The 24,702-nt window shown below is 37.5% G+C and overlaps 1 protein-coding gene across 3 annotated transcripts in view; it reads left to right on the top strand.

Moving 5' to 3' along the window:
• The window catches only part of dicer1 (dicer 1, ribonuclease III), a 47,095-nt gene extending 23,224 nt beyond the window's left edge, over positions 1 to 23,871 (top strand). The window contains exons 16-28 of one of the 3 annotated variants that reach the window (XM_031890234.1): positions 2,174 to 2,353; positions 5,988 to 6,201; positions 7,385 to 7,538; positions 7,735 to 7,917; positions 8,542 to 8,647; positions 8,736 to 8,911; positions 9,418 to 10,147; positions 11,547 to 11,699; positions 12,367 to 13,240; positions 13,738 to 14,006; positions 15,083 to 15,245; positions 15,432 to 15,507; positions 17,511 to 23,871. In XM_031890234.1, the coding sequence (XP_031746094.1) occupies positions 2,174 to 2,353; positions 5,988 to 6,201; positions 7,385 to 7,538; positions 7,735 to 7,917; positions 8,542 to 8,647; positions 8,736 to 8,911; positions 9,418 to 10,147; positions 11,547 to 11,699; positions 12,367 to 13,240; positions 13,738 to 14,006; positions 15,083 to 15,245; positions 15,432 to 15,507; positions 17,511 to 17,676 (3,444 nt within the window). In that variant the 3' untranslated portion in view covers positions 17,677 to 23,871. 3 annotated transcript variants of the gene reach the window in all.
• The last annotated feature ends 831 nt before the right edge of the window (positions 23,872 to 24,702 follow it).

The following is a 24,702-nucleotide window of genomic DNA, read 5'->3' as shown; positions in this document are numbered from 1 at the left end:
GTGCTTCACCTTTAAAATTTTTTTAGTATGTTATAGAATGCCCTGTTCCTGGCAACTTCGCAGTTGATTTTTATTTATTTTTTTATAGTTTTCCAATTATTTACCTTTCTCATCTGCTTCTTTCCAGCTAAACTAAAAGAAACTAAATAACTGGAAAACCAATATCAATATCAATGTCTACATCATATTAAAAGTTAATTTAAGATGAACTACCCCTTTAATAATAAACCATAAGAGACAAACAAACATTTTACCTGCTTAAGAATTAAGGGAATTAAATTCAGTCTGCTGCATGGGGGCTCTTATAAATATATGGTACAAATGAATATAAAAAAAATTACACAGCAAAAACTATAAAGTTTTTCCCTCAAGTCTGACATACTTTGTGATTAGTTACATTATTCTTTGTCTTCAGTGCTGGAGGCATTATGTGACATAAAACAATCTGGCATTCACATCTGCAGTATCTGTTGTAATAGTAGCATACATATGCTTTGTACTATGTATGTATGTGGACTACAGTTAAGAGAAATAAACTAGGCGATGTAGATAATCAAGCTGAAAGTGGTCTTTAGGGCTCATGTTTACATAGCAGATCTACTGTATGAAAACCTCCAGAAAATGGCACATTTGATGCCAAATAGTTTTTGTAGGTACTGGGAATCAAACATGTAAAAAAAAGTATGTATAAATTTTATTCACTTTATAGCATCACTATTTCTTTACATAGTTTTAGGTGTGCCTCAACTGTAAAGGTGGTCATACATTGGTTGATAAAGCTGACAACTTTGTCCTTCTGCCCCTTGTATGCATTGGCACATTAATGTGATCCTGTCCTGAGGACTTGCATTGGTGACCATTATGATCAAATCATTGGCCCAAGGGCAAAATGATCAGATCAGTCTATTTCCCAGCTCAAAGTGGGAGTATCATGGAAAGATATGCATGTTTGTAGACCTCACCAAATGTTCAGTCCTTACAAATAAGCTGACTGTTTAGAATGTTTATTCAGGCATAATTGAAAAACATATACATGGGAAGTAGCATGCATATACACCACCATTTAATAGAAGAAATAAAATTACAAAAACATAGGGCCCGATTCACTAAAGTCCGAAATAAGGAGTGCTATTTATAGCATGCGTTAAAAATCTTATCACTTCTTATTTTTCGCTCGATTCACTAAAAGGACACTTGTCATAATTAAGAAGCGATGTTCTTGGCGTTATTTATCTTGCGACGACATATTTTCAAGCAACGTGCTGCGTAATATGTTGTGCGCTGCGTAATATATTGCTTGAAAATATGTCGTCTCAAGATAAATAACGCCAAGAACATCGCTTCTTAATTATGACAAGTGTCCTTTTAGTGAATCGAGCGAAAAATAAGAAGTGATAAGATTTTTAACGCATGCTATAAATAGCACTCCTTATTTCGGACTTTAGTGAATCGGGCCCATAGTGTCTAAATTACAAAGTTCTTTACGCAAGGAGTGCATGGTTGTGGGATGGTTTCATTTAGATTGAGATGACCCCGTATTTATTTGAAAGCAAATCAGAAATAATTCTGGGAAATAGACAAAGTTCTCCTGACATCTGGTTTATGCACGGATTAGGAGTTTACTTCCTCGATTGAGCAGTTCTCATAGTTTTTAAAGCCTTCTCCCAACCTGCCCCTTCCATTGCTGCTATAGATAAGTGGGGAATAGACTGAGACATTGCCAGAGAGGGCAGAATATACAATGTGACATCACCAGAGGGGAAACACTCAGACAAAAGTTAGGTTTGCAACCTGTGACTAGAGGAGATTGTCTGCATCTCCGAGGCTTTTGGGTCAACTTGCACATCAAGTGTTCTCCTTTCAAATTTCCTGTAGACTACAGTTCATCCAGTAGGTTTTATAGCGCTAACTTTGCATGCTGTAACAGTGGTGTATATGTGGGTTATTTCTGGGGGCATAAGTCTCAACTTTTAAAGGTTTTTAAACTCCTTACAGTTTGTGCCAAACTGAGAGATTCTTTGGATTATTGGTGCTTACTACTTGCTCTGCTTTACACGGAACAATTCTTTGCTTGCCATTGTTCAGCTAATCTTTACATCTGCTCAATATAATATTTTTAAGTCATTTTTGTTAAAATGTTATTCTCTGAATTTTCTCTAAATGTTATTTTCAGATTCCTGAATGTTTACGGAACAGCTACCCCAAGCCTGGTCAGCCTTGTTACTTATATGTAATAGGAATGGTATTAACCACTCCTCTACCAGATGAACTTAATTTTAGGCGACGGAAGCTGTATCCCCCTGAAGACACAACAAGATGCTTTGGAATACTAACTGCCAAACCCATACCTCAGGTATTGCAATGTACAATCAAGTTTTGATTGCAAAACCCTTGCACAACTGTATTTAAAACCTATGTTTGTTTTTCCCCTGAATAAATATTTGCTCTGTATGCTTCTGTGTGCATTTTTAAAAATTATAGTAATTTAATTTTTAGATTTTGTTCTATAGTTTGTTTTTTTTTTAATAATCTGTCTCTGCTCAGCTAAATGTGCTTTATTGAACCCACCTCTTAAGGTGGCCATACACGGACCGATTTTTTACTTACAAACGACCGATTCCCGAACGATCCGATGCTATCGTTAAGTTATCGTATAGTTGGTGGTGTACGAACGATCGTCGTCCCACTAAACGAGCCGACATTATCGTCCCCAAAATCGATCGGCCAGGTTTAAAAATTTTGGTCGTTTAACGATAAAATCTGCCAGTTGGTGTGAGTGTCAGACATTTGTCTTTCAACGATTGTTCTCTGCGCATGTCACGATTGCCAGCAGCGGAAGTCAACGAAACGAAGATAAACGTCACAACACGAACGTCCAAGAACGTTCGTTCTTTGCAGAACCTAATCGCTCGTATACGAAAACTTTGATTTTTTTTTTATAGTGAAATAAAACATAAATAAAAATAAAACAGCATTGTATTCCAAAACATGCTGCCAACACTGGTAGAGTATGGTGTGACACAGATAGAGCCTACAGCAGACAATGGTGTGGCTACAGGCTGCTTTATGTGGATGCTGCAATGTAGGGGGATCACAGGGACTTTAGGTGTGAATATTGCAGGGGCTCCAGCTCTCTGCTTGTGATCCATAAACGAAGCCATTGCACACATCGTTTGTTGTTCGTCTCACACGAACGAACTTTCGGAAACAAATGCCCAGCGACGAAGAATGTCACGTCACTTCCTGTTTCCTGTAAATACCGCTTCCGTCACGACCACGACATTCGATCGTACGTAGATGTACGATCGTACATATTTTACGATAATGATGCGACGAAATCTTTCCTGAATTATCGTTGCTCGTGGATGGCATATCGTATGGGAACTCGATCGCCATACGATCGTTTGTCGATATAATCGTTCATCGCACAACGAGCGAAATCGCCTCGTGTATGGCCACCTTTATTGTTGCTTATAAACAAAGCATATTTCAAGCAGAATTCTGACTTGTTGGAACTTCTGATAGGGTTACAATTCTTTTTTTTCTCATACTTCCTGTTGGACACAGGAACCATGGGGTTAAATCCCCTCCCATCAGGAGGCAGGACACTTTAAAAGAACTAAAATTTTCCTCCTCCCCTATATAATGCCCTTCTCCCACCAGGAACTCAGTTTTAATTGTGTCCTCGCAAAAGTCAGGAGGTTTGCCAAAGGCCTTCAGGTAGGCCCAACACAAGGAAAACGGCGGTTTGGGGACTAGCCCCAGCACCAGGGGTAAGACCTGAGACAGTGGTTGCTGAACTCACTGTGTTAGCCCCCAACGTGGGATTCCTACTACAATCGGTATCTGGACTGACCACTAGGGAGAACGGGTCATCAGTACCCAAAGGGATGATTGTGAGGTTCCCTCTGATCTCTCCCTGTCATTCCCCACTATGGCAATTAAGAACTGTCAGTAGTAGGAGGGACTCAACACTGCCCCCAGCGTTGGCACTCAGCACCAGGAGCGCACACACACACTCGCCACAACCCCCTATTCCCCTTCCCTACAAGTGAGGGATCTCACAAGCTACTGGGGGAAAGAGTACCCTGTTACCCCAGACAAAATCCAAGAACAACCCCTAGACGGGAAAGAGGAGATTTTTTCGGGGCCAAGGATTTTGCAACTCCAAAAGTTCATCACAGCCAGACAATTCCCTCACAAGGGAAGATACAGTCCAAAGGGCAAGCCCACATGAAAATCTTCAAACAAGACTCCCAGTGATAAACAGTCGTCTGCATGATTGGCCGACCAGACCACAGTCAGATTGACCAGTGGGGGGAAAGCTACAGCATTTTGCAGAAACTTGGACAAGACGCAAGATGAAACCATTTCATCAGGTTACCAACTCGAGTTTCGGCGCCTTCCCCCAACAAGATTCTTTATGTCCAGGCTGCCAAAGGAACTCATATAACAAGCTGTGTTTCTTTTGGTGGTAGAGGAACTGGTTCAATCCAGCATGGTAATCCCAGTACACCCATCTCAACAATTCACAGGCTTTTATTCAAACCTGTTCATAGTTCCAAAAAAGAAAGGAACATTCCGTCCGGTTCTCGATCTCAAACGTCTAAACAAATGGATTGTTTATCAAAGATTCAAGATGGAGTCGGTACGTTTGGCAATCCGAGCGATGGAACCAGGGGAATTCTTGACATCCCTGGACATAAAGGACGCGTACCCTCATGTCCCCATATTTCCACCTCATCAAGCGTACCTTCGGTTTGCCTTCCAAGGCAGCACTTTCAATTTCACTGCTTTACCCTTCGGGCTCTCGTCAGCACCTCGAATATTCACAAAGATCATGTCCACAATGGCAGCCCACCTCCGAGTCCAAGGAGTGTGTATTACTCCATACTTGAACGATCTCTTGATCAAAGCTCAATCGAAAAATCAAGCGGAGAGGGATCTAGAACAAACCATGCAAACTCTGCAAGATTTTGGACGGACAGTCAACAGACAAAAATTGTTTCTTGTTCCGTCTTAGGGGATGCCGTTTCTGGGGTTCATATTCGATACCCTTCAAGGGAAAGCCCTTGACAAGGAGATCCCTGGAGTGGTGGACAGTACCAGCACACCTATCTCAGGGGCGGTCACTAAAGAAACCAACGTGGCAGGTGATAACGATGGATGCCAGCTTTTCAGGTTGGGGAGCAACTTTCAAGACTCAAATTGCCCAGGGACTCTGGTCGGAATCGGAAAAGACACTTCTGATTAATATATTGGAAATCAGGGCAATTTTCAGAGCGGTCATTCACTGGGAGGAGCAGTTAACAGACCAAGACGTCTGAATCCAGTCAGACATTTGAGAAAGGCTGCAATTGTGGCCGAAACGTCAGTTCTCTGTTTCTACACTTAATAAACTACAATTTTGTTATAAGTCCTGAGCGATGCGATTCATATTTTTGTTTAATATATATATATATATATATATATATATATATATATATATATATATCATATATGAAAATAAGCATTACTTGGCAAGTTTTTAGTTGTTCCTATTTAGTTCACTGCTGTTCTTAATTGATGCCTTAAAGAACAAGCCATATTTAAAATGGGTTGATGGACCACTTTTATGCTTTTTAACTAGTTTACTTATAACTGTAAATTGGCTCTTTGTTCTTTACTAAGCATGCACACTTTTTATGTTTACTGTCCACATAGTATTTTTTCCATAAGCTTTATTATACTTTACAACTATTTCACCTGTAGTGAAATAGGAATACCTCAGCCATGTTTACAAATTGTATGCAGAGAAAGAGCAAGGAAGAAATAAACCAAACATAAAGTAGACTTTAAAACTTTTCACTTTTAAAAAGTGAACAGATGTTTGTGTTTGGCTGCGTCCTGTTGGGGCAGCTGTTTATGTAGGGCACACATTATTGATTGCAACATATTGCATAGACATTATGGTTCTGTTTTTTTTATATCTTTTCAATTTCTTTCAGATTCCTCACTTTCCTGTCTATACTCGTTCGGGAGAGGTGACCATATCAATTGAACTAAAGAAGTCTGGTTTTACATTAAACTTAGAACAACTTGAGCTCATTACTAGACTCCACCAGTACATTTTTTCACACATTCTTCGTCTTGAGAAACCTGCACTAGAATTTAAACCCACAGTAGCCGATTGTGCCTACTGTGTTCTACCTCTTAACGTTGGTAAGTAAATTTAAAGGCACAATCTTCTGCCGCTGCACAAACCTGCAAATTTATGGCAGGTCAGGACAGAGGAGACTTCTGTAAAGCTGGCCATACACGTGGCGATCTCACGATGTTTCGTACGACCGTCGGTCGCACGAAACATCGTCAGATCCGCCACACACCATTCAGGGCTGAATCGGCAGGTAAGGAGGTAGAAACAATAGGATTTCTACCTCCTTCTGCCGATTCAGCTCTGAAGGGAGAATTTTGGTCAGGCGCCTTCTATGGCGCCCGATCAAAATTTTCTAACTTGGCCGATCGGCGAGCCGACCGATTTCAGCAGCTTCCTGCGATATCGGTCGGCTCGCTGACATGCCATACACGCACCGATTATCGTACGAAACGAGGTTTCGTACGATAATTTCGGTGCGTGTATGGCCACCTTAAAGCATAGATGCTGCTTGGAGGGGTGGCTCGTTTAAGTTTGGGTTTTTTTGTTTTTTTTTAACATGTAAACAAAGTCCAGAAGAGAATTGTTTTCCATGTTTTTGATTACATTTTGGTATGTTGGGACAGTTAATTTAGATAACCTTTGAAATGTGCCTTTTTTTTTTTTTTTTTTTATAATCGATTATCAATTGCATGTTTCTGCACTGGGCACTTACAGATGATATTCATTCATATGACAGGAGGGGTAATTTTGTGCATTTTGTTCCCACCCAAAGAGCTATGAAATACTGAGAAAAAAATACACATTGCACACCATGTGCATTCAAATTTAAGGTTTAAACAAGCATTTAGATTTGAAGTGTTTTTAGATTATGTAATAATATTTTAGACTGTATGATAAAACTACTACAATGCCAACATTTTTCACAGAGCTGTACAACACATATTACAAACCTTTTAATTTGAAAAATTAAAAAAAAAAAAAAAAATTAATTCACAAGTCCTGGGTGAGAAATTTAATTTACCATTTATTGTAGGGTCACCTGTAATACCAGTGTACACAAGTGTGATATTGGTGTACCTGTCTGTAGCACTGTAAGTTGGGTTGTTAGTCATTTTACTATACAGTAAGGATTTGTTAATTTAATGCTTGAAAAACATTTTTATTTTTTTGTACTATACAATGTTTCTGAGCTTTGTAGCTTATTCTGTGAATCATGAGTTATTAAAGATTGAACTTTCATTTTTGTAGTAAATGATTCTGGCACTTTGGACATTGACTTCAAATTTGTAGAAGATATTGAGAAATCAGAAGCACGTACTGGTATACCTAATACACAGTATTCAGCTGAAAGTCCTTTTATTTTCAAATTAGAAGACTACCAGGATGCTGTTATCATTCCAAGGCAAGTAATGTTTTTTCCCTTTCTGCAGTGTTATCTTTTTCTAAAAATATTGCAACATTTTGAAGCTGATAAGTCTGATAAAATGTGGATCATAGTTTGTAATAATAGCAAAGCAACCTTTTATTTATTATTTTTAGAATAGCCAACCATGAATCCGATGTATTTCTTGTAATTCCTTTTTTTATTTCATTTTTAGATATCGAAATTTTGATCAGCCGCACAGATTTTATGTAGCTGATGTATACACTGATCTTACACCGCTCAGCAAGTTCCCTTCCCCTGAATATGAAACCTTTGCTGAATATTACAAAACAAAGTATAACCTCGATCTCACAAACCTCAATCAGCCACTTTTGGATGTGGACCACACATCATCAAGGTATGAAAAGAAAACATGCTGGTGTGCAAATACTTGTTATTTATATGGTAATATAATAGTTCTCTGTTACTATGGAACTGCAATGTCGTTGGTCATATGGCCAGGTCTTTGATGTTGGGATAAATTGATGGAGGATTGAAGCTCCTTTTCTTTAAAGACCTGTCATGTTTTGTTGCATTTGGGCCTACTGGGATGTCAAAATATGAGGGTACTGATAGAGAGAAATGTCCCTGAAAAGTTTTGTTGTGTGCACAAATGAATTATATATTTTTTTTGCATTTGTTCATACCATGTCTGTGTATAGGTCAGACCCCCTGCCCGCCATGCAGACTCAGTTATGTTGGGGGATGTATTTTGGAATTATGGATGTATTTTTTTATCTGAACCCAAAGTAACTCTTAACTGTATTTTAGCTTATAATTAGATTGTGCTATTGTGTATCCACAGCTCAAAAAAGTTATTGTTAGCTTAGAGTAGGCTAGCCATAATAAGTTTAGCTGTTGACATACTTGTGCTGTTTAGAAATGGAATTCTGTACATTCACCTTGGTTTGTTATTCTGTCTTCTGCCTACAGTAATTTTGGTTTTTTTCAGTAATTCATATATATTTTTTGTTTCTTTAAGACTTAATTTGCTGACTCCTCGCCATCTGAATCAGAAAGGTAAAGCTCTGCCATTAAGCAGTGCTGAAAAGAGAAAAGCCAAATGGGAGAGTTTACAAAACAAACAGGTAATGTGTTTAACTTTGAGACTATGATGGGATATCGTAGCCTTAATGATACTATTTACACATTTATCTGTGTTTTTCCTCACCAAAGATCCTGGTTCCAGAGCTTTGTGCTATACATCCAGTCCCAGCATCCTTATGGAGAAAAGCTGTTTGTTTGCCAAGCATACTTTATCGATTACATTGCCTCCTTACAGCAGAAGAGCTGAGAGCGCAAACAGCTATTGATGCTGGGGTAGGAGTCAAATCGCTTCCTGATGATTTCCGGTAAGGTTCCAGTATGTCGGTGGCAAAACACTAACACCAAAATTCCTGGTAAAACTAGTTAATTTTGCATTTGAAAGAAAATTAGATACAGGTATAAGACCTGTTATCCAGAATGCTCAGGACCAAGGGTATTCCGGATAAGGGGTCTTTCCATAATTTGGATCTCCATACCTTAAGTCTACTACAAAATCAATAAAACATTAATTAAACCCAATAGGATTGTTTTGCATCCAATAAGGATTATTTATATCTTAGTTGGGATCAATTACAAGGTACTGATTTATTACTACAGATAAAAAAGAAATCAGTTTAAAATTCTGAATTATTTGATTAAAATGGAGTCTATGGGAGACGGGCTTTCCGTAATTCGTAGCTTTCTGGATAATGGGTTTCCTGATAAGGGATCCAATACCTGTATTGGCTAGTAAAGTGCAACTATGCTTCATGAATGCTTTTTTAAATGTATTTTATGCCTCAGGTAAATCTTCCTGTGTGTAATTTTTCAGATACCCAAACTTGGATTTTGGATGGAAACGATCTATAGACAGTAAAACATTCATCTCTAATCAAAGTTCCTCATCAGTCGAGAGTGAAAGTGACTGCAGACTCAATAAAACCACGGCCCCTGACAGTGCTGCAAGCTCAGCTGCTAATTCTGTAATCTACATGCAAATCAATGACCAAATGTCTGTGAACTGCACACCACCATGTCAAAAATCTCTGAGTCACCTCCAAACAGTTTGCTTCTCAGATGATTACAAAGCAATTAACGGTATTTCTTGCAATGGTCTTACCAATGGTGATTGGGAAGCAGAAAGCGCTGCATGTTTCCAAAAGGACGAACGGATAACCTGCAAACAGGAAATACCTGAAAAATCTACCTCGTTTCACGTTCAGAATTTACCTAAGGAGAACCAGCCCATACTTAAAGAATGTACTCTGAGCAACTCTGATGGAAATGTCAGCAAACCTACCTCAGATGAGTGCCCTAGCACCTGTACTTCAGACATGCATTATGATAGTGGGCTTTCCAATAGGCACTCTTCAAAAACTCTTGGCCCAAACCCTGGTCTTATCCTTCAGGCCTTGACTCTGTCCAATGCAAGTGATGGTTTCAATCTGGAGCGTCTTGAAATGCTTGGGGACTCTTTCTTAAAACATGCTATCACCACATATCTGTTCTGCACATACCCAGATGCTCACGAGGGCCGTCTATCCTATATGCGCAGCAAGAAGGTAGGATGGGATTACTATTTATGGAGTGCGTCTGAATCGTCCTGTTCTGTATTTTATAGAGTTTTGCACATGCCCTATGTAAAATACCCTGCCTCTTTTACGCTTTGTTCTTATTAGCTCTCACTAATGAGGCAATAGTAGTAAAATTCATTTAAATTTATAATTAAAAGAACATGTTCTTCCTGTCTCATGAAAGGTTGTTAAAGGGACAGTAACATCAAAAAAAAGTATCTAAAATATAATGTACTGTTGTTTTGCACTGGTAACACTATTTATAGGTTAAGTTTATTTATAGGTGGAAAGTTTATATAAATACCCTGCTGTGTAGACATGGGGGCAGCCATTTAGGCTGGGAAAATGGAGAAAAGGCACAGGTTACATAGCAGATAACATATAAGTTCTGTAGAGTACAATGTAATTTTATCTGTTATGTGCTATGTAACCTGTGCCTTTTTTCCAGCCTGAATGGCTCTGAATGGCTGCCTCATGGCCACACAGCATGGTATTTCAATTTTGTTAGTAGAGTTTCTAACGCAAACGCACAACTTCTACAAACACATGGCAACAGTACATTATATTTAAATTACTTTGATACATTTTTTACTTTGATGTTACTGTTCCTTTAACTGCATGCAAAAAGTTAATAGGGTATCCTAAGACAAGAAAGGAGCCATTTAAAGTAATGATATTTGGAAGAAGTTAAAGGAAAAGTTCACCTAAACATCTTCTATCATTTTGAAAACAGAAGTATTCTTTGCAAATCTGCAATGTCTGTATCTCCTACCCCTTTATTTATTGTTATTTGCAGTTCTGTTCTTAATCTCTCGAGCGTGGAATTTAAAATCTGGTTGCCAAGCTCTTTATCCTTAGCAACGAGAAAGACAGACGTTTATCACCGTAACATAAATCACTTAAATTTCTGTCTAGGCTAATTTTTTCATCTTTAGTCTTTCACTGGTCCAGTGAATTCTGAAAATAAAATTCTAGTTATCCATTATTAGCATGGTCGCTAAGCAGGATCACAATAATAATTATATTGTTAAACTCTGAACTGTCCCACCACTATTCTAGTACGTACAGACTTATCTGTATGAGTGAAATTTCCCAACCACGTCTTATGAAAAATAGTGTCCAACCTTACCACTTGATACACTTAAGACATTTGAGCCTCACAAGATTGTTTCTTTCAAAAAAAGCCTTACTGTTTGTATTTTATTTCATTTAAATATGTGGCTTCTGTTACAACTTCTGCTTTGTTGTGGCTTTTGAGAACAAGCTGGATATTTTTTTGGTAAAGCAACAATGGTCTACAGTAAAGTCCTGTCCATTGACAGAGAAAAGGATTAAATGGTTATTGCAGAAACTTTTCTAATTCTAATAATGTCTTTGTTTGTGGTAGGTCAGTAACTGTAACCTTTATCGGCTTGGAAAAAAGAAAGGCTCACCCAGCCGGATGGTGGTGTCCATTTTCGATCCACCTGTCAACTGGCTTCCCCCTGGTTATATTGTTAACCAGGACAAAAACTCTGATAAGTGGGAAAGTAATGAAACGGTGAGTTGTGTGAATGGCTAAGTCCAAAGTCCTCTTCATATTGTTTTGAATGTATTCCTGGTGACAATGACATTTTTTTTGGGTAAGTTATTATGTCTTTTAAGGTTTAGTTAAAGGAAGAAGGGGGGGAGAGAGAAGTATGGCAAAAAGAAATTTAAAATAGCACAGACAAAAGAGGCAAGGAAACAAGATATAAACAAACAACAATATATTAAGAATACTATAGAATAAGAAAAACTGAGACTAGAATAGGCAATGCTCTTTGTTCTTTAACATTTTGGTACCTGCTGCCTTTTACCATGCTTTTTGTTGTGTTTTGAGAGCACTATGGGGCATTATTAAATATAAGGAGGACATTTTTGTGGACCTCATAAAGCAGTTTTAGAAGCACTATGGGAAGGCTGTTCTGGGACAAATTGTGTTATACTTGTTTAAGACAGTCTACAACAGTTTATAACATCTCTTTTAAGTAACTTAAGCTGTTATCAGGGATAGTGTAAACTAAATGTTACACAAGAAGACTGAGCATTGTTCTGCCACATCTAAAAGTGAAATTTTTGTCAAAATAGAACAAGGTTTTAGCATTATTAGTATTAAATCCAAGTATTTGTAACTGCAGAGTATATTTTTTTGTTTTATTGAGTATTCTCTGCTGTTTTGACTACAGTCTGGTGAGGATGTGATGGTTAATGGCAAAATTGATGAAGACTTTGATGATGAAGAAGATGAAGATCTTATGTGGAGGAATCCCAAAGAGGAAACTGATTTTGATGATGACTTTTTGGAATATGATCAAGAGCATATAAAATTCATTGACAGCATGTTAATGGGATCTGGGGCATTTGTGAAGAAAATTCCTCTTTCTTCATTTGCACCCCCTGATCAGAACTATGAATGGAGGGCGCCAAAGAAACCTCCACTGGAAAGTTCTCAATTTCCCTGCGATTTTGATGATTTTGATTACAGTTCTTGGGATGCCATGTGTTATTTGGATCCCAGCAAGGCTGTAGAGGAGGATGACTTTGTAGTAGGCTTTTGGAATCCATCAGAAGAGAACTGTGGAGCTGATGCTGGAAAGCAGTCTATATCTTATGACCTACACACAGAGCAGTGTATTGCAGACAAAAGTATAGCTGACTGTGTAGAGGCTTTATTAGGCTGCTATCTGACCAGTTGTGGTGAGAGAGCTGCACAACTTTTTCTTTGTTCTTTGGGCTTAAAAGTGCTCCCAGAAGTAAGAAAGCTTGTTACAAACACAAATGTCATTAGTGCATCATCATCTTACCAGAACAGTACCAGAGACAACTGCACTCTTACTGCCAGAACCAACACTGATCTGTCCTCCTGCAAAGGCATAGACTACGGTTATTTAAAGATTCCCCCAAGGTGTATGTTTGAGCACCCAGATGCTGAGAAAACCCTTGACCATCTAATATCTGGTTTTGAAAACTTTGAGAAGAAAATAAACTATCCATTTAAAAACAAGGCTTACCTTCTACAGGCTTTTACACATGCCTCTTACCACTACAATACTATAACTGGTAAGTAATAACAATGGAATCTAAGCACACATCCATTGTCATACTCTGTTCTATATCTGTGCTTTGGTCAGCTTTACTGGTGTAAGAATTTAAAGGAAAACTAAACCCCCCCGAATGAATACTTAACCAACATATGATGTATATCCTAATAAGTGAGCCACAGGAGGCTTAAAAGGAGTTTAAAATGTGGAATGTAATTACAAATACATTTGTAAACATTGAAAATGTTTAATTTTAAAAGAGAAACAATTGCTTATGATGTGCATCATCGTCGCTTAACATTTTTAAATACCCTGGACATAGCTAAAATATTTCACATTGAATTATTGTTCAATTAACAGCAAATAAATATTAATCCAATATTGATGATTATACATGTAGCATGTAACTGGTGATGATTGCAAAATAGATGTGCCCAGGATTGCTAATTTTATTTATCCTTGGAAACACTTAACAACTTTTTTTTTTTCCCTCATACTTCCTTCCTTGTATGTAAGACTGCTACCAGCGTTTAGAATTTCTTGGAGATGCAATTTTGGACTACCTCATTACTAAGCACCTTTATGAAGATCCACGCCAGCACTCGCCAGGAGTCCTCACTGACCTGCGCTCTGCTCTTGTGAATAACACCATATTTGCATCACTAGCTGTGAAATATGACTACCATAAATACTTCAAGGCTATCTCTCCTGAACTGTTCCATGTAATTGATGATTTTGTGCAATTTCAACTTGAAAAAAATGAAATGCAAGGCATGGATTCTGAGGTTGGTAAAGTACTGCTGAATTCTTACAAAACATTCCTTATACTTATAAGTATATGGAGCAATGCTGAGATATTTAAGTTGGATTGTTGAATAGGCATTGCCCATGCAGTTGCTGTTCAGCTAATGATCCCTATCAATGCTGTACTTGCAGGGCTCATTTTCTATTTTTCCATTCCTCATGTTCTTAACTCTTAAACTCTTCTAACACAAAGCTGCAAAGTTTTTTAAGGATTTTATTTGCACAGCCAAGCTGAAAGCGACAAGAAACGGGCCAATGGCGACCAAACAATGGTGCAGCATTCATCTAATTCATGCAAAGTACTTAAACCTCCTTTAAACCTTGCTTTAAGAAGAGCATTTTACCCTTTGCATGCTATCCATGGGCACCAACAATTGATGTAAATCAGTAGATTTTTACCATTACCATTATTTTGCCATGTCGACACATAGAATCTGCAGGCATGCCACTCAGACTGGACAAAAATAAACAACACATATTTGTCACTTTGATATCGAGACCCTATGCTGGCCTTGTACTATTAAGACAACCCAGCAGAGGTACGGTTTAGTGTTGTACCCAGGTTAAAATACTGTTGTCCGAATACAGTTTATATTTACCTATAAACAAGTCCTAATTTTATATATACTTGTTTTGATAAAGCTTGAATTTACTGATGGAAAAATTGTTATTTTATGCATACCCTACTGATTCATTTCTAGATTCTCCTGTGATTATATTTTTTTTCTTTCTCACAAACCACAGAAACCCCGTTTTGCTTTATGGACGGGAATTTTTATATAAACTCAGGTTCTGAGTCTGTCCACCACCGGACAAAACAGAATCAAATACCTTTTTTTTTGTGCTGAAGTGGCAAGAAAATGTGTTTTGAAATATTTTTTTTAAAAAACATGCTCTTCTATAAGGGAGTTAAGGGGTTTTGGAAATCAGAATTGAACAGTCTTTTCCCTGCCTGAGCATTCATATTATGCTACACTTTGTTGTATTTTAGGTAATGTAACCAAGACATTATTATTCTTTATTTGTGAACATTACAGTCATGATGTTTTTTTAATAGTTACGTAGGTCTGAAGAAGACGAAGAGAAAGAAGAGGACATTGAAGTCCCAAAAGCTATGGGAGACATATTTGAGTCACTTGCAGGAGCTATTTACATGGACAGCGGCATGTCTTTGGAAACTGTATGGCATGTGTATTATCCTATGATGCAGCCATTAATAGGTAAAGTGATACTTATATTGCTTCCAGACCATGTGTATATAATTACTGTATTGTATCTGTATACTTTAAGGGCTCATTGCTTGTGCAGTGGAAGAGTACCCTTTTTTTTTTTATTACATGCACAGAAATATTTTATTTCTATGCTTTACTTACATTCAGAATAATTTAACTAATTTGCTTCCACAGAAAAATTCTCTGCTAATGTTCCTCGTTCCCCAGTGAGAGAATTACTGGAAATGGAGCCTGAAACTGCTAAATTCAGGTGAGCAGAATATTTAAGGCATTGCAAATTAGTTCTAGTATGAGTGTTTTTGCACTGATTTTTGTTAGAGCACACAGGTAGAAAATGTAATATAATTGTTCTCCCTTTTAGGGGCTTTACTTTAGCAAAGCTGTATTGCAGGGATCCCCAACCTTTTATACCCGTGAGCCACATTTAAATGGAAAAAGTGTTGGGGAGCAACACGAGCATGAAAAAAGTTCCTGGGGGTGCAAATAAGAGCTATAATTGGCTCCTTAATAGCCCCTATGTGGACTGGCAGCCTACAGAAGGCTCTGTTTGGCATTATACTTGGTTTTTATATAACCAAAATTTGCCTCCAAATCAAGAATTCAAAAATAAGCACCTGCTTTGAGGCCACTGGGAGCAACATCCAAGGGGTTGGGGAGCAACATGTTGCTCACGAGCCACTGGTTGGGGAACACTGCTGTATTGCATAGCCAATTCATATAAAGTTAGTGTTCACCGTAGAAAATATTTAGCTTCTTATGATGATCTGCAATACTGAGTGCATAATTACTGCACTCTTTTCTAGCTGCAGCAGAAAGGTGGCTTTAGAAACATATACAGGTATGTGACCATTATCCAAAATGCTTGGGACCTGAGGTATTCCAGAACTTTTCCTGATTTGGATCTCCATATTTTAAATTTACTAAAAATCATTTCAATATTAAACAAACCCAATAGTTAGGTACTTTTTTTTTTAATTACAAAAAAGGAAATAATTTAATAAAATTTGAATTATTTGATTTAAAATAGAGACTATGGAAGACGACCTTTCCATAATTCAGAGCTTTCTGGATAATGAGTCCCATACCTGTGCACTACTATAAAGGAAAAAGCACCTTTTAATTATGGAAATATGCTAAGCCTGATGCAATATAAAAGTATACAAGATCATTTATGTAAATTGACACATGTGAGAAATAAAATGCATGTGTATGTGACTTCCCAGATAGCCACATGTATAATAAATGGGATCTCACTGGCTTGTAGCATGGTTTCCCAACAATCTAGAAAATTACCATCTGCCACATTATATGATGTTTCTTGCTTCTCTTCCAGTTTATTATAAGTTACTTGCCTTAATGCAGGTGGTAATTAGGGCCTGTAGTTGGACCAATGAGCCATGCATCAATTCTTCCCCTCCCTTTCCCCTACATGTTGGCGTGATCAGTGGAGGATGGGCTGCAGTAGAGCATTGGCGACAGGTGGGGATCGGTTCTGGGTTGGCGGGACCCACTGGGTTTTTCCTTGTGTACCGCAAATCCAGTCCAACCCTGGCTGAAACATCCTTATGAAAATATTTACCTTATTTTAAAGAGGTATATGTGTAACCTGTTATGCTGTTTCCTCATTTTAATTCTATATAAATAGACTGAAAAAGGCATATGCCCACCAAGTTCAGTATTTCATTAATGTTTGTGCTAGTGACCAAAACGGCACTGCATACTCTAGGCCTTACAAATGCCTTGTAAAGGGGAAGTATAACACTGCTCTTATTAAGCAATACCTAATTAGAAACGAGGACAATATTTTGCTGGCTCTTGCTATTACAGGCATTTCTTGCTAAAGCATCGTCATGCATAAGTACTCTTAGGATTGGCCTGTATTGGTCTATAGGAATCTTATGCTTATTGTTCTTTTAATTGTTAAACACATTTTAATACCTTATTAAAATGCATCTGAATTAGAAAAATAAATAAAAGTTAGGTAACCCTCCACATTTACCTTTCTATATATGATATTCCTATTTTTTGGTTGTGTTATGGAAGTTGCTATTTTTTCTAATTGTTGGTTTGGCGTTTTCATAGTATAAGATTGACAAAGTACAATGGTTTTTGTTTTGTTTGGTTTTTTTTACCCTCGTTTTGGTATCCTTAGCCTAACACAGACAAGCCTACAGAGCATAATATAATGAGCACAGTAATGATATAATTTGTTAAGGAATGATCACAAGTGTTTTTTTTGCTTGAATGTTTTAGTCCAGCCGAAAGAACATACGATGGAAAAGTCAGAGTGACTGTGGAAGTTGTTGGAAAAGGAAAATTTAAAGGAGTCGGAAGAAGTTACAGAATTGCCAAATCTGCAGCAGCCAGGAGAGCACTAAGAAGCCTCAAAGCAAATCAATCTCAGGTCCCTAACAGCTGAGTATTCCTGCTCTTCACTGCCGGAAGGGAATTCATCCCAAATCCTCCAGAAAGGCAACAGTTCAGATCATACTTATGACACTTTTAAAATGGAATTTTGTTAAGAGGAACAAAAATACATGAAACACCGTTAATGATGATCAGGCACCTAATAGACAACTGAAAGGATGTGCATTTGGAAGACAAGTCGTAGCCCCCTTCCTCCTGCAGGGCACTGTGGGGGGGAAAAGCATTTTGTGTTCTGCGCAAACACAATCTTGTCTTCTTTTCTCACTTTTGCTTTGTTTAATCACAAGAGTGCTTTACGTCTTTCCCATTCCTTACTAAGGTCTGCTCTTTTGGGGGGTTTAAGCGCATAAGGGTTGAACTTGTGCCTCAAAATACATGAATGAAAGTACGTGTGTGGGTATGTATATATGTATGTGTAAAATATATATATGCATTATATTATGCACACACACACACACACACACACATGTATGCGTCTACATACATACCATTTTCGCACACACAAATATATAAACAGATGTATTCTCAGCAGATACAGATATGTATTTTTCATTCATTGTTTTGGAAATCTCTTTTTATAAGCTGTACTGGATAATCTGGCTAGAGGCAGTACCTCTGCCATTTTTCCTCCCTGTACACCATTCAGAAATGATGGTATTAATAAGCAGCATTGCACTTAATTGAGACAGCATTGTGTGAAGTTGAATGAGTGACTGTAAATTTATTGCATAAATAAGGTTTTAGGTGACAAAATGGGTTAGAGAATTTTGTTTTTTATGCCACAAATATCTAATTATGAGATTTGGTTATTTCATTAGGCTGTCCCTTAATTCTGTGAGCTTTCAGATACTGACAGACTCAGCAGAAGGTTCTACATTTGGAACTGAACCCCTTTAAGTGTTTGAGGGTAAACATCATTGAGCTTTGTTGTTCCCCTTGCCAGCACTGAAGAAAATACTGCTGTATAATGACTGAAATCATTTTAATAGAAGGCAATAGTGGAAAAATCAACTCTGGATTTATTTTAACTTCTATTCTAAAACTGTATGGAAAGGATTCCCAAAGGACAAGCCGATACTGATGTGAATTTTGTGGGTTATTGAGGTTGTGTAGTTTTGTCTTTTTCAATGCAAGCTGTCAATATATCAATGAAATCTTTAGACATATCACACTTTAAAATATGCTGCAGATTTTCTAATAGTTGGTTACCTAGCAAACTGAGCACCTTTTACACTTGTGAATATTTCGACTTTCTAAAAACATGTGAAAAAGGGCACAGCGTCTCCAACCACCTAAAGCTGTGCTGCGATGTCAGACAAAAGAGAGATTAGGTGGAAGAAGATCTGCCTCTAAAATATGTTTGTGATTTAAGTAGAATAAGAAATGCATTCTTTGTATTTGGGATGGGGTGTACTTTTTTTTAGTGTCTAAGTCCATGTTTTGGCTTTAGATTTTATAGACAGTCTTCACTTGAATACCTCATTTATACCCCTTTCCTTCTTCTGCATGCTTTCTCATATTTGTGTCTGTTTGGTGCTATGTTTTATATATTATGCTTGAAATGTGTATTTTTATTTGCACTGTAACTATATTACCTCTTGATTTACCTGTTTTCTAAAGATTATGGGATATGACCTGCTTCCATTCTGCTATGTTTGAGGAGGTTCCAATGCTAAAAGACGATCTGGCATTTTGATGGAGGGATAGAATTCTAACCATTTGAGTAGCTTGATAGAACTTAAGCTGTTTGTTTGTATTTTAACTGTTTGGGGTTGAAGAAAAGAAAGGCACTCTTTGTTTCCACAACTTACCAATAAGTGCATATTTCTTTCCCTGATACTCTAGAGCAAGTGTTAGTATCTAATAGTGCCATGTAGGTAAGGATTACGTAAGAGATGCATTTTCTATTTTTAAAATTTCGTTAAGTCGTCTCTGTGCTACAATGGCGTAAACAACTTAATAGCCACCCAGTATAAAGGTTAATTGATGTTAATATTATGCCCTTTTCTAAACATATATGGGACTGTTAGGCTTTGCCAGCAATTAGTCAATCGACCATTATAAAAGTTGCGTACTTATTTAAGTAGAAAATGGGGTTCATCATTCTTCAGAATTAGTAATTATTTTTTCATTTTGTTACACTAGAAGTCTAACAGCTATTGCATTTTAATTTTGATGAGTTTGTCCCATTAAGTTCTATCAAGGTATGGATTCTGTTACTAAGAAAACTACTACCCAGTGCTGTTTTGGTTGCTAACATTTACATGTTAGCATTGGTGTCTATTGGCATGTTTGTCATTGTGCCATTACAAAACTTGGTTTCCTTAGCATTACCCCCTCAGTTGCAGAAGCAGCAAGCAGTTAATTGTACCCAACACATTTTTTTTATTAGGGTTAATTTGTTTTCCTTTTCTGCACACATAGCCTTTGTAGTGTTTAGCAATGTGTAATTATGTTTATGGTCACTGTATTACTAATTCTGTCATAGAACCTCTTAAACCATTTGTAATGTTTTTTGGTGGCTGGTGTTCAGGTAAAGCTGCCCCTATACATGAATACTGGGGGTGGGGTGCATTGACACTGCTATACAATCTAGAAATAATTATCTGTTGATCAGAAGATAGCTTGGATTTTGTTAGGAAGAACACTCTTCTGTCCTGTAAGATAATGTTTGTACATTTGTTTCATCCTTGGAAATCTGCTGGATGGAACTTGCACAGAGCAGCTTATCCTTATATATTGGTTGTCTGAGCATAATATAATGGGTTTGATGATTGCACAGCTCAGATTTACACTGCAGACTGTTCAAAGAACTGACTGTAAATTAAAAAAAAATACAATAATTACTTAAAGTGATAGTGACTTGTTTCTGTTAGGGGCAGGAATTGTATCAGTACTAAGGTTAATTAAGGTTAGGCTATTTGTTTTTTTCTAATTGTCAACCCCCAGATCAGTTTTACCTAAAGGGACTCTGAAATGTTCACTTCAAAGCCTACAAAGAGCTAGTTTTATCAGTCAAGCTGGACTGGTGGTGGCACAATCCTCATTATAGTATTGCATACCTTTGTGCTCCAGACTGACACCGCTATCTCTGTGGGTTGATGAATTAAGCATATGGGAAAGCAAGGAACTGGGCCTTTGGGGTGATCTAGAAAGAAATAATGTTGTTTTTCTTTGGAAGTGATGCTGATACAATACCAAGTCATTGCTAGCAATGTGTCTGTATCACTTTAAATGGTCTATTAGAAAAAGTGTCCCCTTTTGTTGCATGATTTATATTTGCCAATTTGGATATGAAAGAACTGGAAATATGGATCCTCCTTTTCACCCAGGCTTTTGAGTAGTACATTCCTCTAATATAAAATGTTAGACGTATTGACTTACATTGCCAGCACCTTTATCAAATATACATTTTCAGCCAACAATGGGGACAATTTTTTTTTCAAATCGAGCCAATCCATTTAGGGATTTGTTCTAAATGCTCTTTATCTCCTTTTAATCTGATATCTTTTTTTTTTTTTTTTTTCAGTGTAGGCCAGGTTCCATTACTAGAAAGCTTTGTTTCAAAGGGCAATGCCGCCTCCATATTAACTTTTGGTATGGACTTTACAGTGGTATTTGTATTTTTTCTGCAGCTCTCAGGCTTCGGTTTTAATTACAGGTGTGGGACCTGTTATTCAGAATGCTCGGTACCTGGGGTTTTCATGATAAGGGAACTTTCCATAATATGGGTCTCCATACCTTAAAGTGATACTGACACCAAAAAATTTCTTTTAAAAATATGAACCTACTTCCAAACCTACCTATAGGTCATGTTGACTGTTTTTTCCTAAAAGTTCTGTTTCTCTACATAAATCCTACTGAAGATCCTGAACCTGACTCTCTGGCAGCCCGACTGTAGCTTCTCAATCTGTGAAAAGGACTAAAATCTGCAAAGTGAAAACACTTTGCAGATTTAGTTTATAAGTAATTTAAAGCTGATACAGATTAAAACACAACAGCAGGTGTAAAAAAAAAAAATAATTGGCTGTCAGTATCACTTTAAGTCTCCTAAAAATCATTTCCAAATTATATAAACCCAATAGGATTGTTTTGCCTCCAAAAGGGATTATTATCCGTTTGGATAATGTACACTATGCAGAGAAAAAGGAAATATTTTTTACAAATTAGAATTATTTGTTGCAAATTGAGTCTATTGGAGATAACCTTCCTGTCATTCAGAGATTTCTGGATAACAGATTATATACCTATGCTGTCTTAAGCCTAGTTAGGGCTTAATTACACTAGCAACCGGGCAGCTTTGAAATTGGAATAGTAGATGGCCTGACACCCATTTTAATTTTTTTCAGACTAAGAGGCAAATTATAGGATCAACATCTTCAAATTGGTCCTTCTATAATGTACTAAATGTTAGGTGAACTTCCCCTTTTAAGATTTGTTGCTGCGAGGTGGTGCAATGCAAGGTTAAACCCTTTGCACTCTTGTTAAGAAGCTGCCCCCTAAAGTTGTGACATTTGGCAGGAAATGTATATTGTAAAATTTATTCTTAAATACCTTGGTTTTACAGTAACATACGGAACAGCTGTAACTATGCTGCATACATATTGTGTAGCTAATTATTCTAGATGTTATTTTGCTCTATTTCTTATGTAGCACAAATCACCATTGCACTTGGTACCATGCTTTACCTCATTTCAGCATAAATATATGCGTAACGGAGAGGGTATCCTGTCTTGCGGCTTATGCTGCCATTTGTATTTGAAAATAGGAGAATTGTGATGCCTGGATTGTCATTTGTTAAACACCAAACAGCAGTATACCCTTTCATTAATGTTTTCATTAATGTGGCATTTATCATTTAACAAATCATCTGAATATTGTTTGTTAGATTACAAAGGGACACTATCATCCAAGTGAAATGTTTGTGTTTGCAAGCCTTATGTAACGGGCAAAGAATGACTTACGTGTTTACAGTCTGTTTCTGCTTGCATAGGAAGAATCTTCTTGTGACATCTACTTCCTTCTTGTCACAAAACTGCAGTCATCTTGCATTTAAAGACCTTTTTCATAGATGATATAAGAATAAGACTGAGGGTTGCCAAAGCCGGCAGAACCAAAGTACCTCACGATGTGTAATTTATTGTGAAATGGCACAATTTTCATGCTGGAAACTGCACAACACTCACTAAAACTGTAATCTAAATGAGATTCTGTGTGATGATGTTTCCCTTTAAAAAACCCCTTCCCCCTCCCAAACACACATTACTAAAATGACTGCTTTAACTGAGCCAAGAAATTGCCAAACTATTAAGAGAATGGAGGCTGGAGAATGCAGCACACTCTTATATCACTGATTGCCTGTTACTAAGCTTTGTGAGTTAAAGGGTGAGCTGGAACCCCAAACACATCAGGCCAAATCCATTTAGTCCTAGAGGCTCCTTGGCTTTCAGTTTAGGCAAGCCATTTGCAGATGCATTCCCTAACCAACTTTTATTATTTTTAAATGTGTTTTTATGGAGTGGAGGGTGAAGGAGCTGTGGTTTGCATAATGGATATTTTTGTATTTATAGAATTTTGCTTCGGATGTCATATTTTTGGAAAGCAACACTTAAATAATTAAGATAATTTCGCCCGTTTATTGCACTTCGCTGTTTCATAAAGCACCTGTTTTATAAAATCCGCTTCTCCCATTTACAATTTCAGGACACCCCCAGGCTATGCATCCGTATTTCATATTACAGTGGAAAAAATCAATTGGACTTGCAAAAAATTGATGAAAACTTTTATTTTTTTGCAAGTTAAGGTCCTTGACATTAGACACACTATAAATATGGATGGGTGACCGCAGACTGGCCACATTGTTCATGTGCACTCACGCGTTGCTGCTGCAGTAACCAGATTGGATGGAGTTTGGGAGCAAGATGTGAGAATCTGTAGGCAGTCCTATTGTAAATAGCTTAATGTAATGTGGGGAGAGGGAATCGCATAAAACTGAAATGACATTGTTATTGGAGGACATTAACTTGTCAGTGTCACATGCTGCAGCCGTCTCAAGGGACTTTCATACTGTAATCCTGCTGCAGGAACCTGCAGTCTGCACCTTATGGATCACAAATACCTTTAATAGAATTTTTGTAATAATTGTAGCTAAGTATATCACCAATAAAGTTATGTCTTGGTTGTTCAATGCTTGGCTATTTATTTTGTAAACCTAAAAATGATTTTCTGCGTGTGATGCACTATAGTACAGTATAACTTGCAATACACATTTGCGGGTTGGGGTGAATCTTTGGCCGACCATTGTAGGGTCAGGTGCATGTTATGGTTTTGCAGGTTGAGTTTTTCCTGACCTGCACATCACTACTATATGACTAAGATTAAAGGTAATACAAGAGGGAAAATAAGCATCAGATGCTAGTGGTGGGGGGTTTTCTATTTTTTTCACATCGTACACTAAGTGAGCGTGAGCCTTCAGCATCTCTTGCATACTTTGCTACTATGGGTAACTTGTAACCACTTTGAAAGTAAGGTTCCCAAAACATTTACCAATTACATTCTCCCAGTACATTTAATGGTGTGGTTCGCCAGGGCCAAACTACATGCGGGAGCATTTGATGGATGTGTCCACATGACAGCACTCCAGAATATTAAAATGCCTTTATTTAGTATTTCAGGGCACAGAGTAGCAATGTTTCAAACCTTTCAAGCTATCAAAGTGCCATGTAGGCTTAAAACAGGGGTCCCCAACCTTTTTTGGGAGCAACATTTAAATATAAAATAAGTTGGAGAGCAACGCAGGCATGAAACAAGTCTGTGATTGGTTATTTAGTAGCCCAATGTGAACTGGCAGACTACAGGAGATTCTGTTTGGCAGTACCCATGGTCTTTATGCCTCCAAAACGTGCCTCCAAGTCAGAAATTCAAAAATGAAGACCTGCTTTGAGGCCACTGGGAGCAACATCCAAGGTGTTGGTGAGCAACATGTTGCCCCCGAGCCACTGGTTGGGGACCACTGGCT

Source organism: Xenopus tropicalis, chromosome 8 (genome assembly GCF_000004195.4).
Source record: "Xenopus tropicalis strain Nigerian chromosome 8, UCB_Xtro_10.0, whole genome shotgun sequence".
NCBI classification, from domain to species: domain Eukaryota; kingdom Metazoa; phylum Chordata; class Amphibia; order Anura; family Pipidae; genus Xenopus; species Xenopus tropicalis.
Note: the sequence above shows the minus strand (reverse complement) of the source record. Positions and strands in the feature narration are given on the sequence as shown.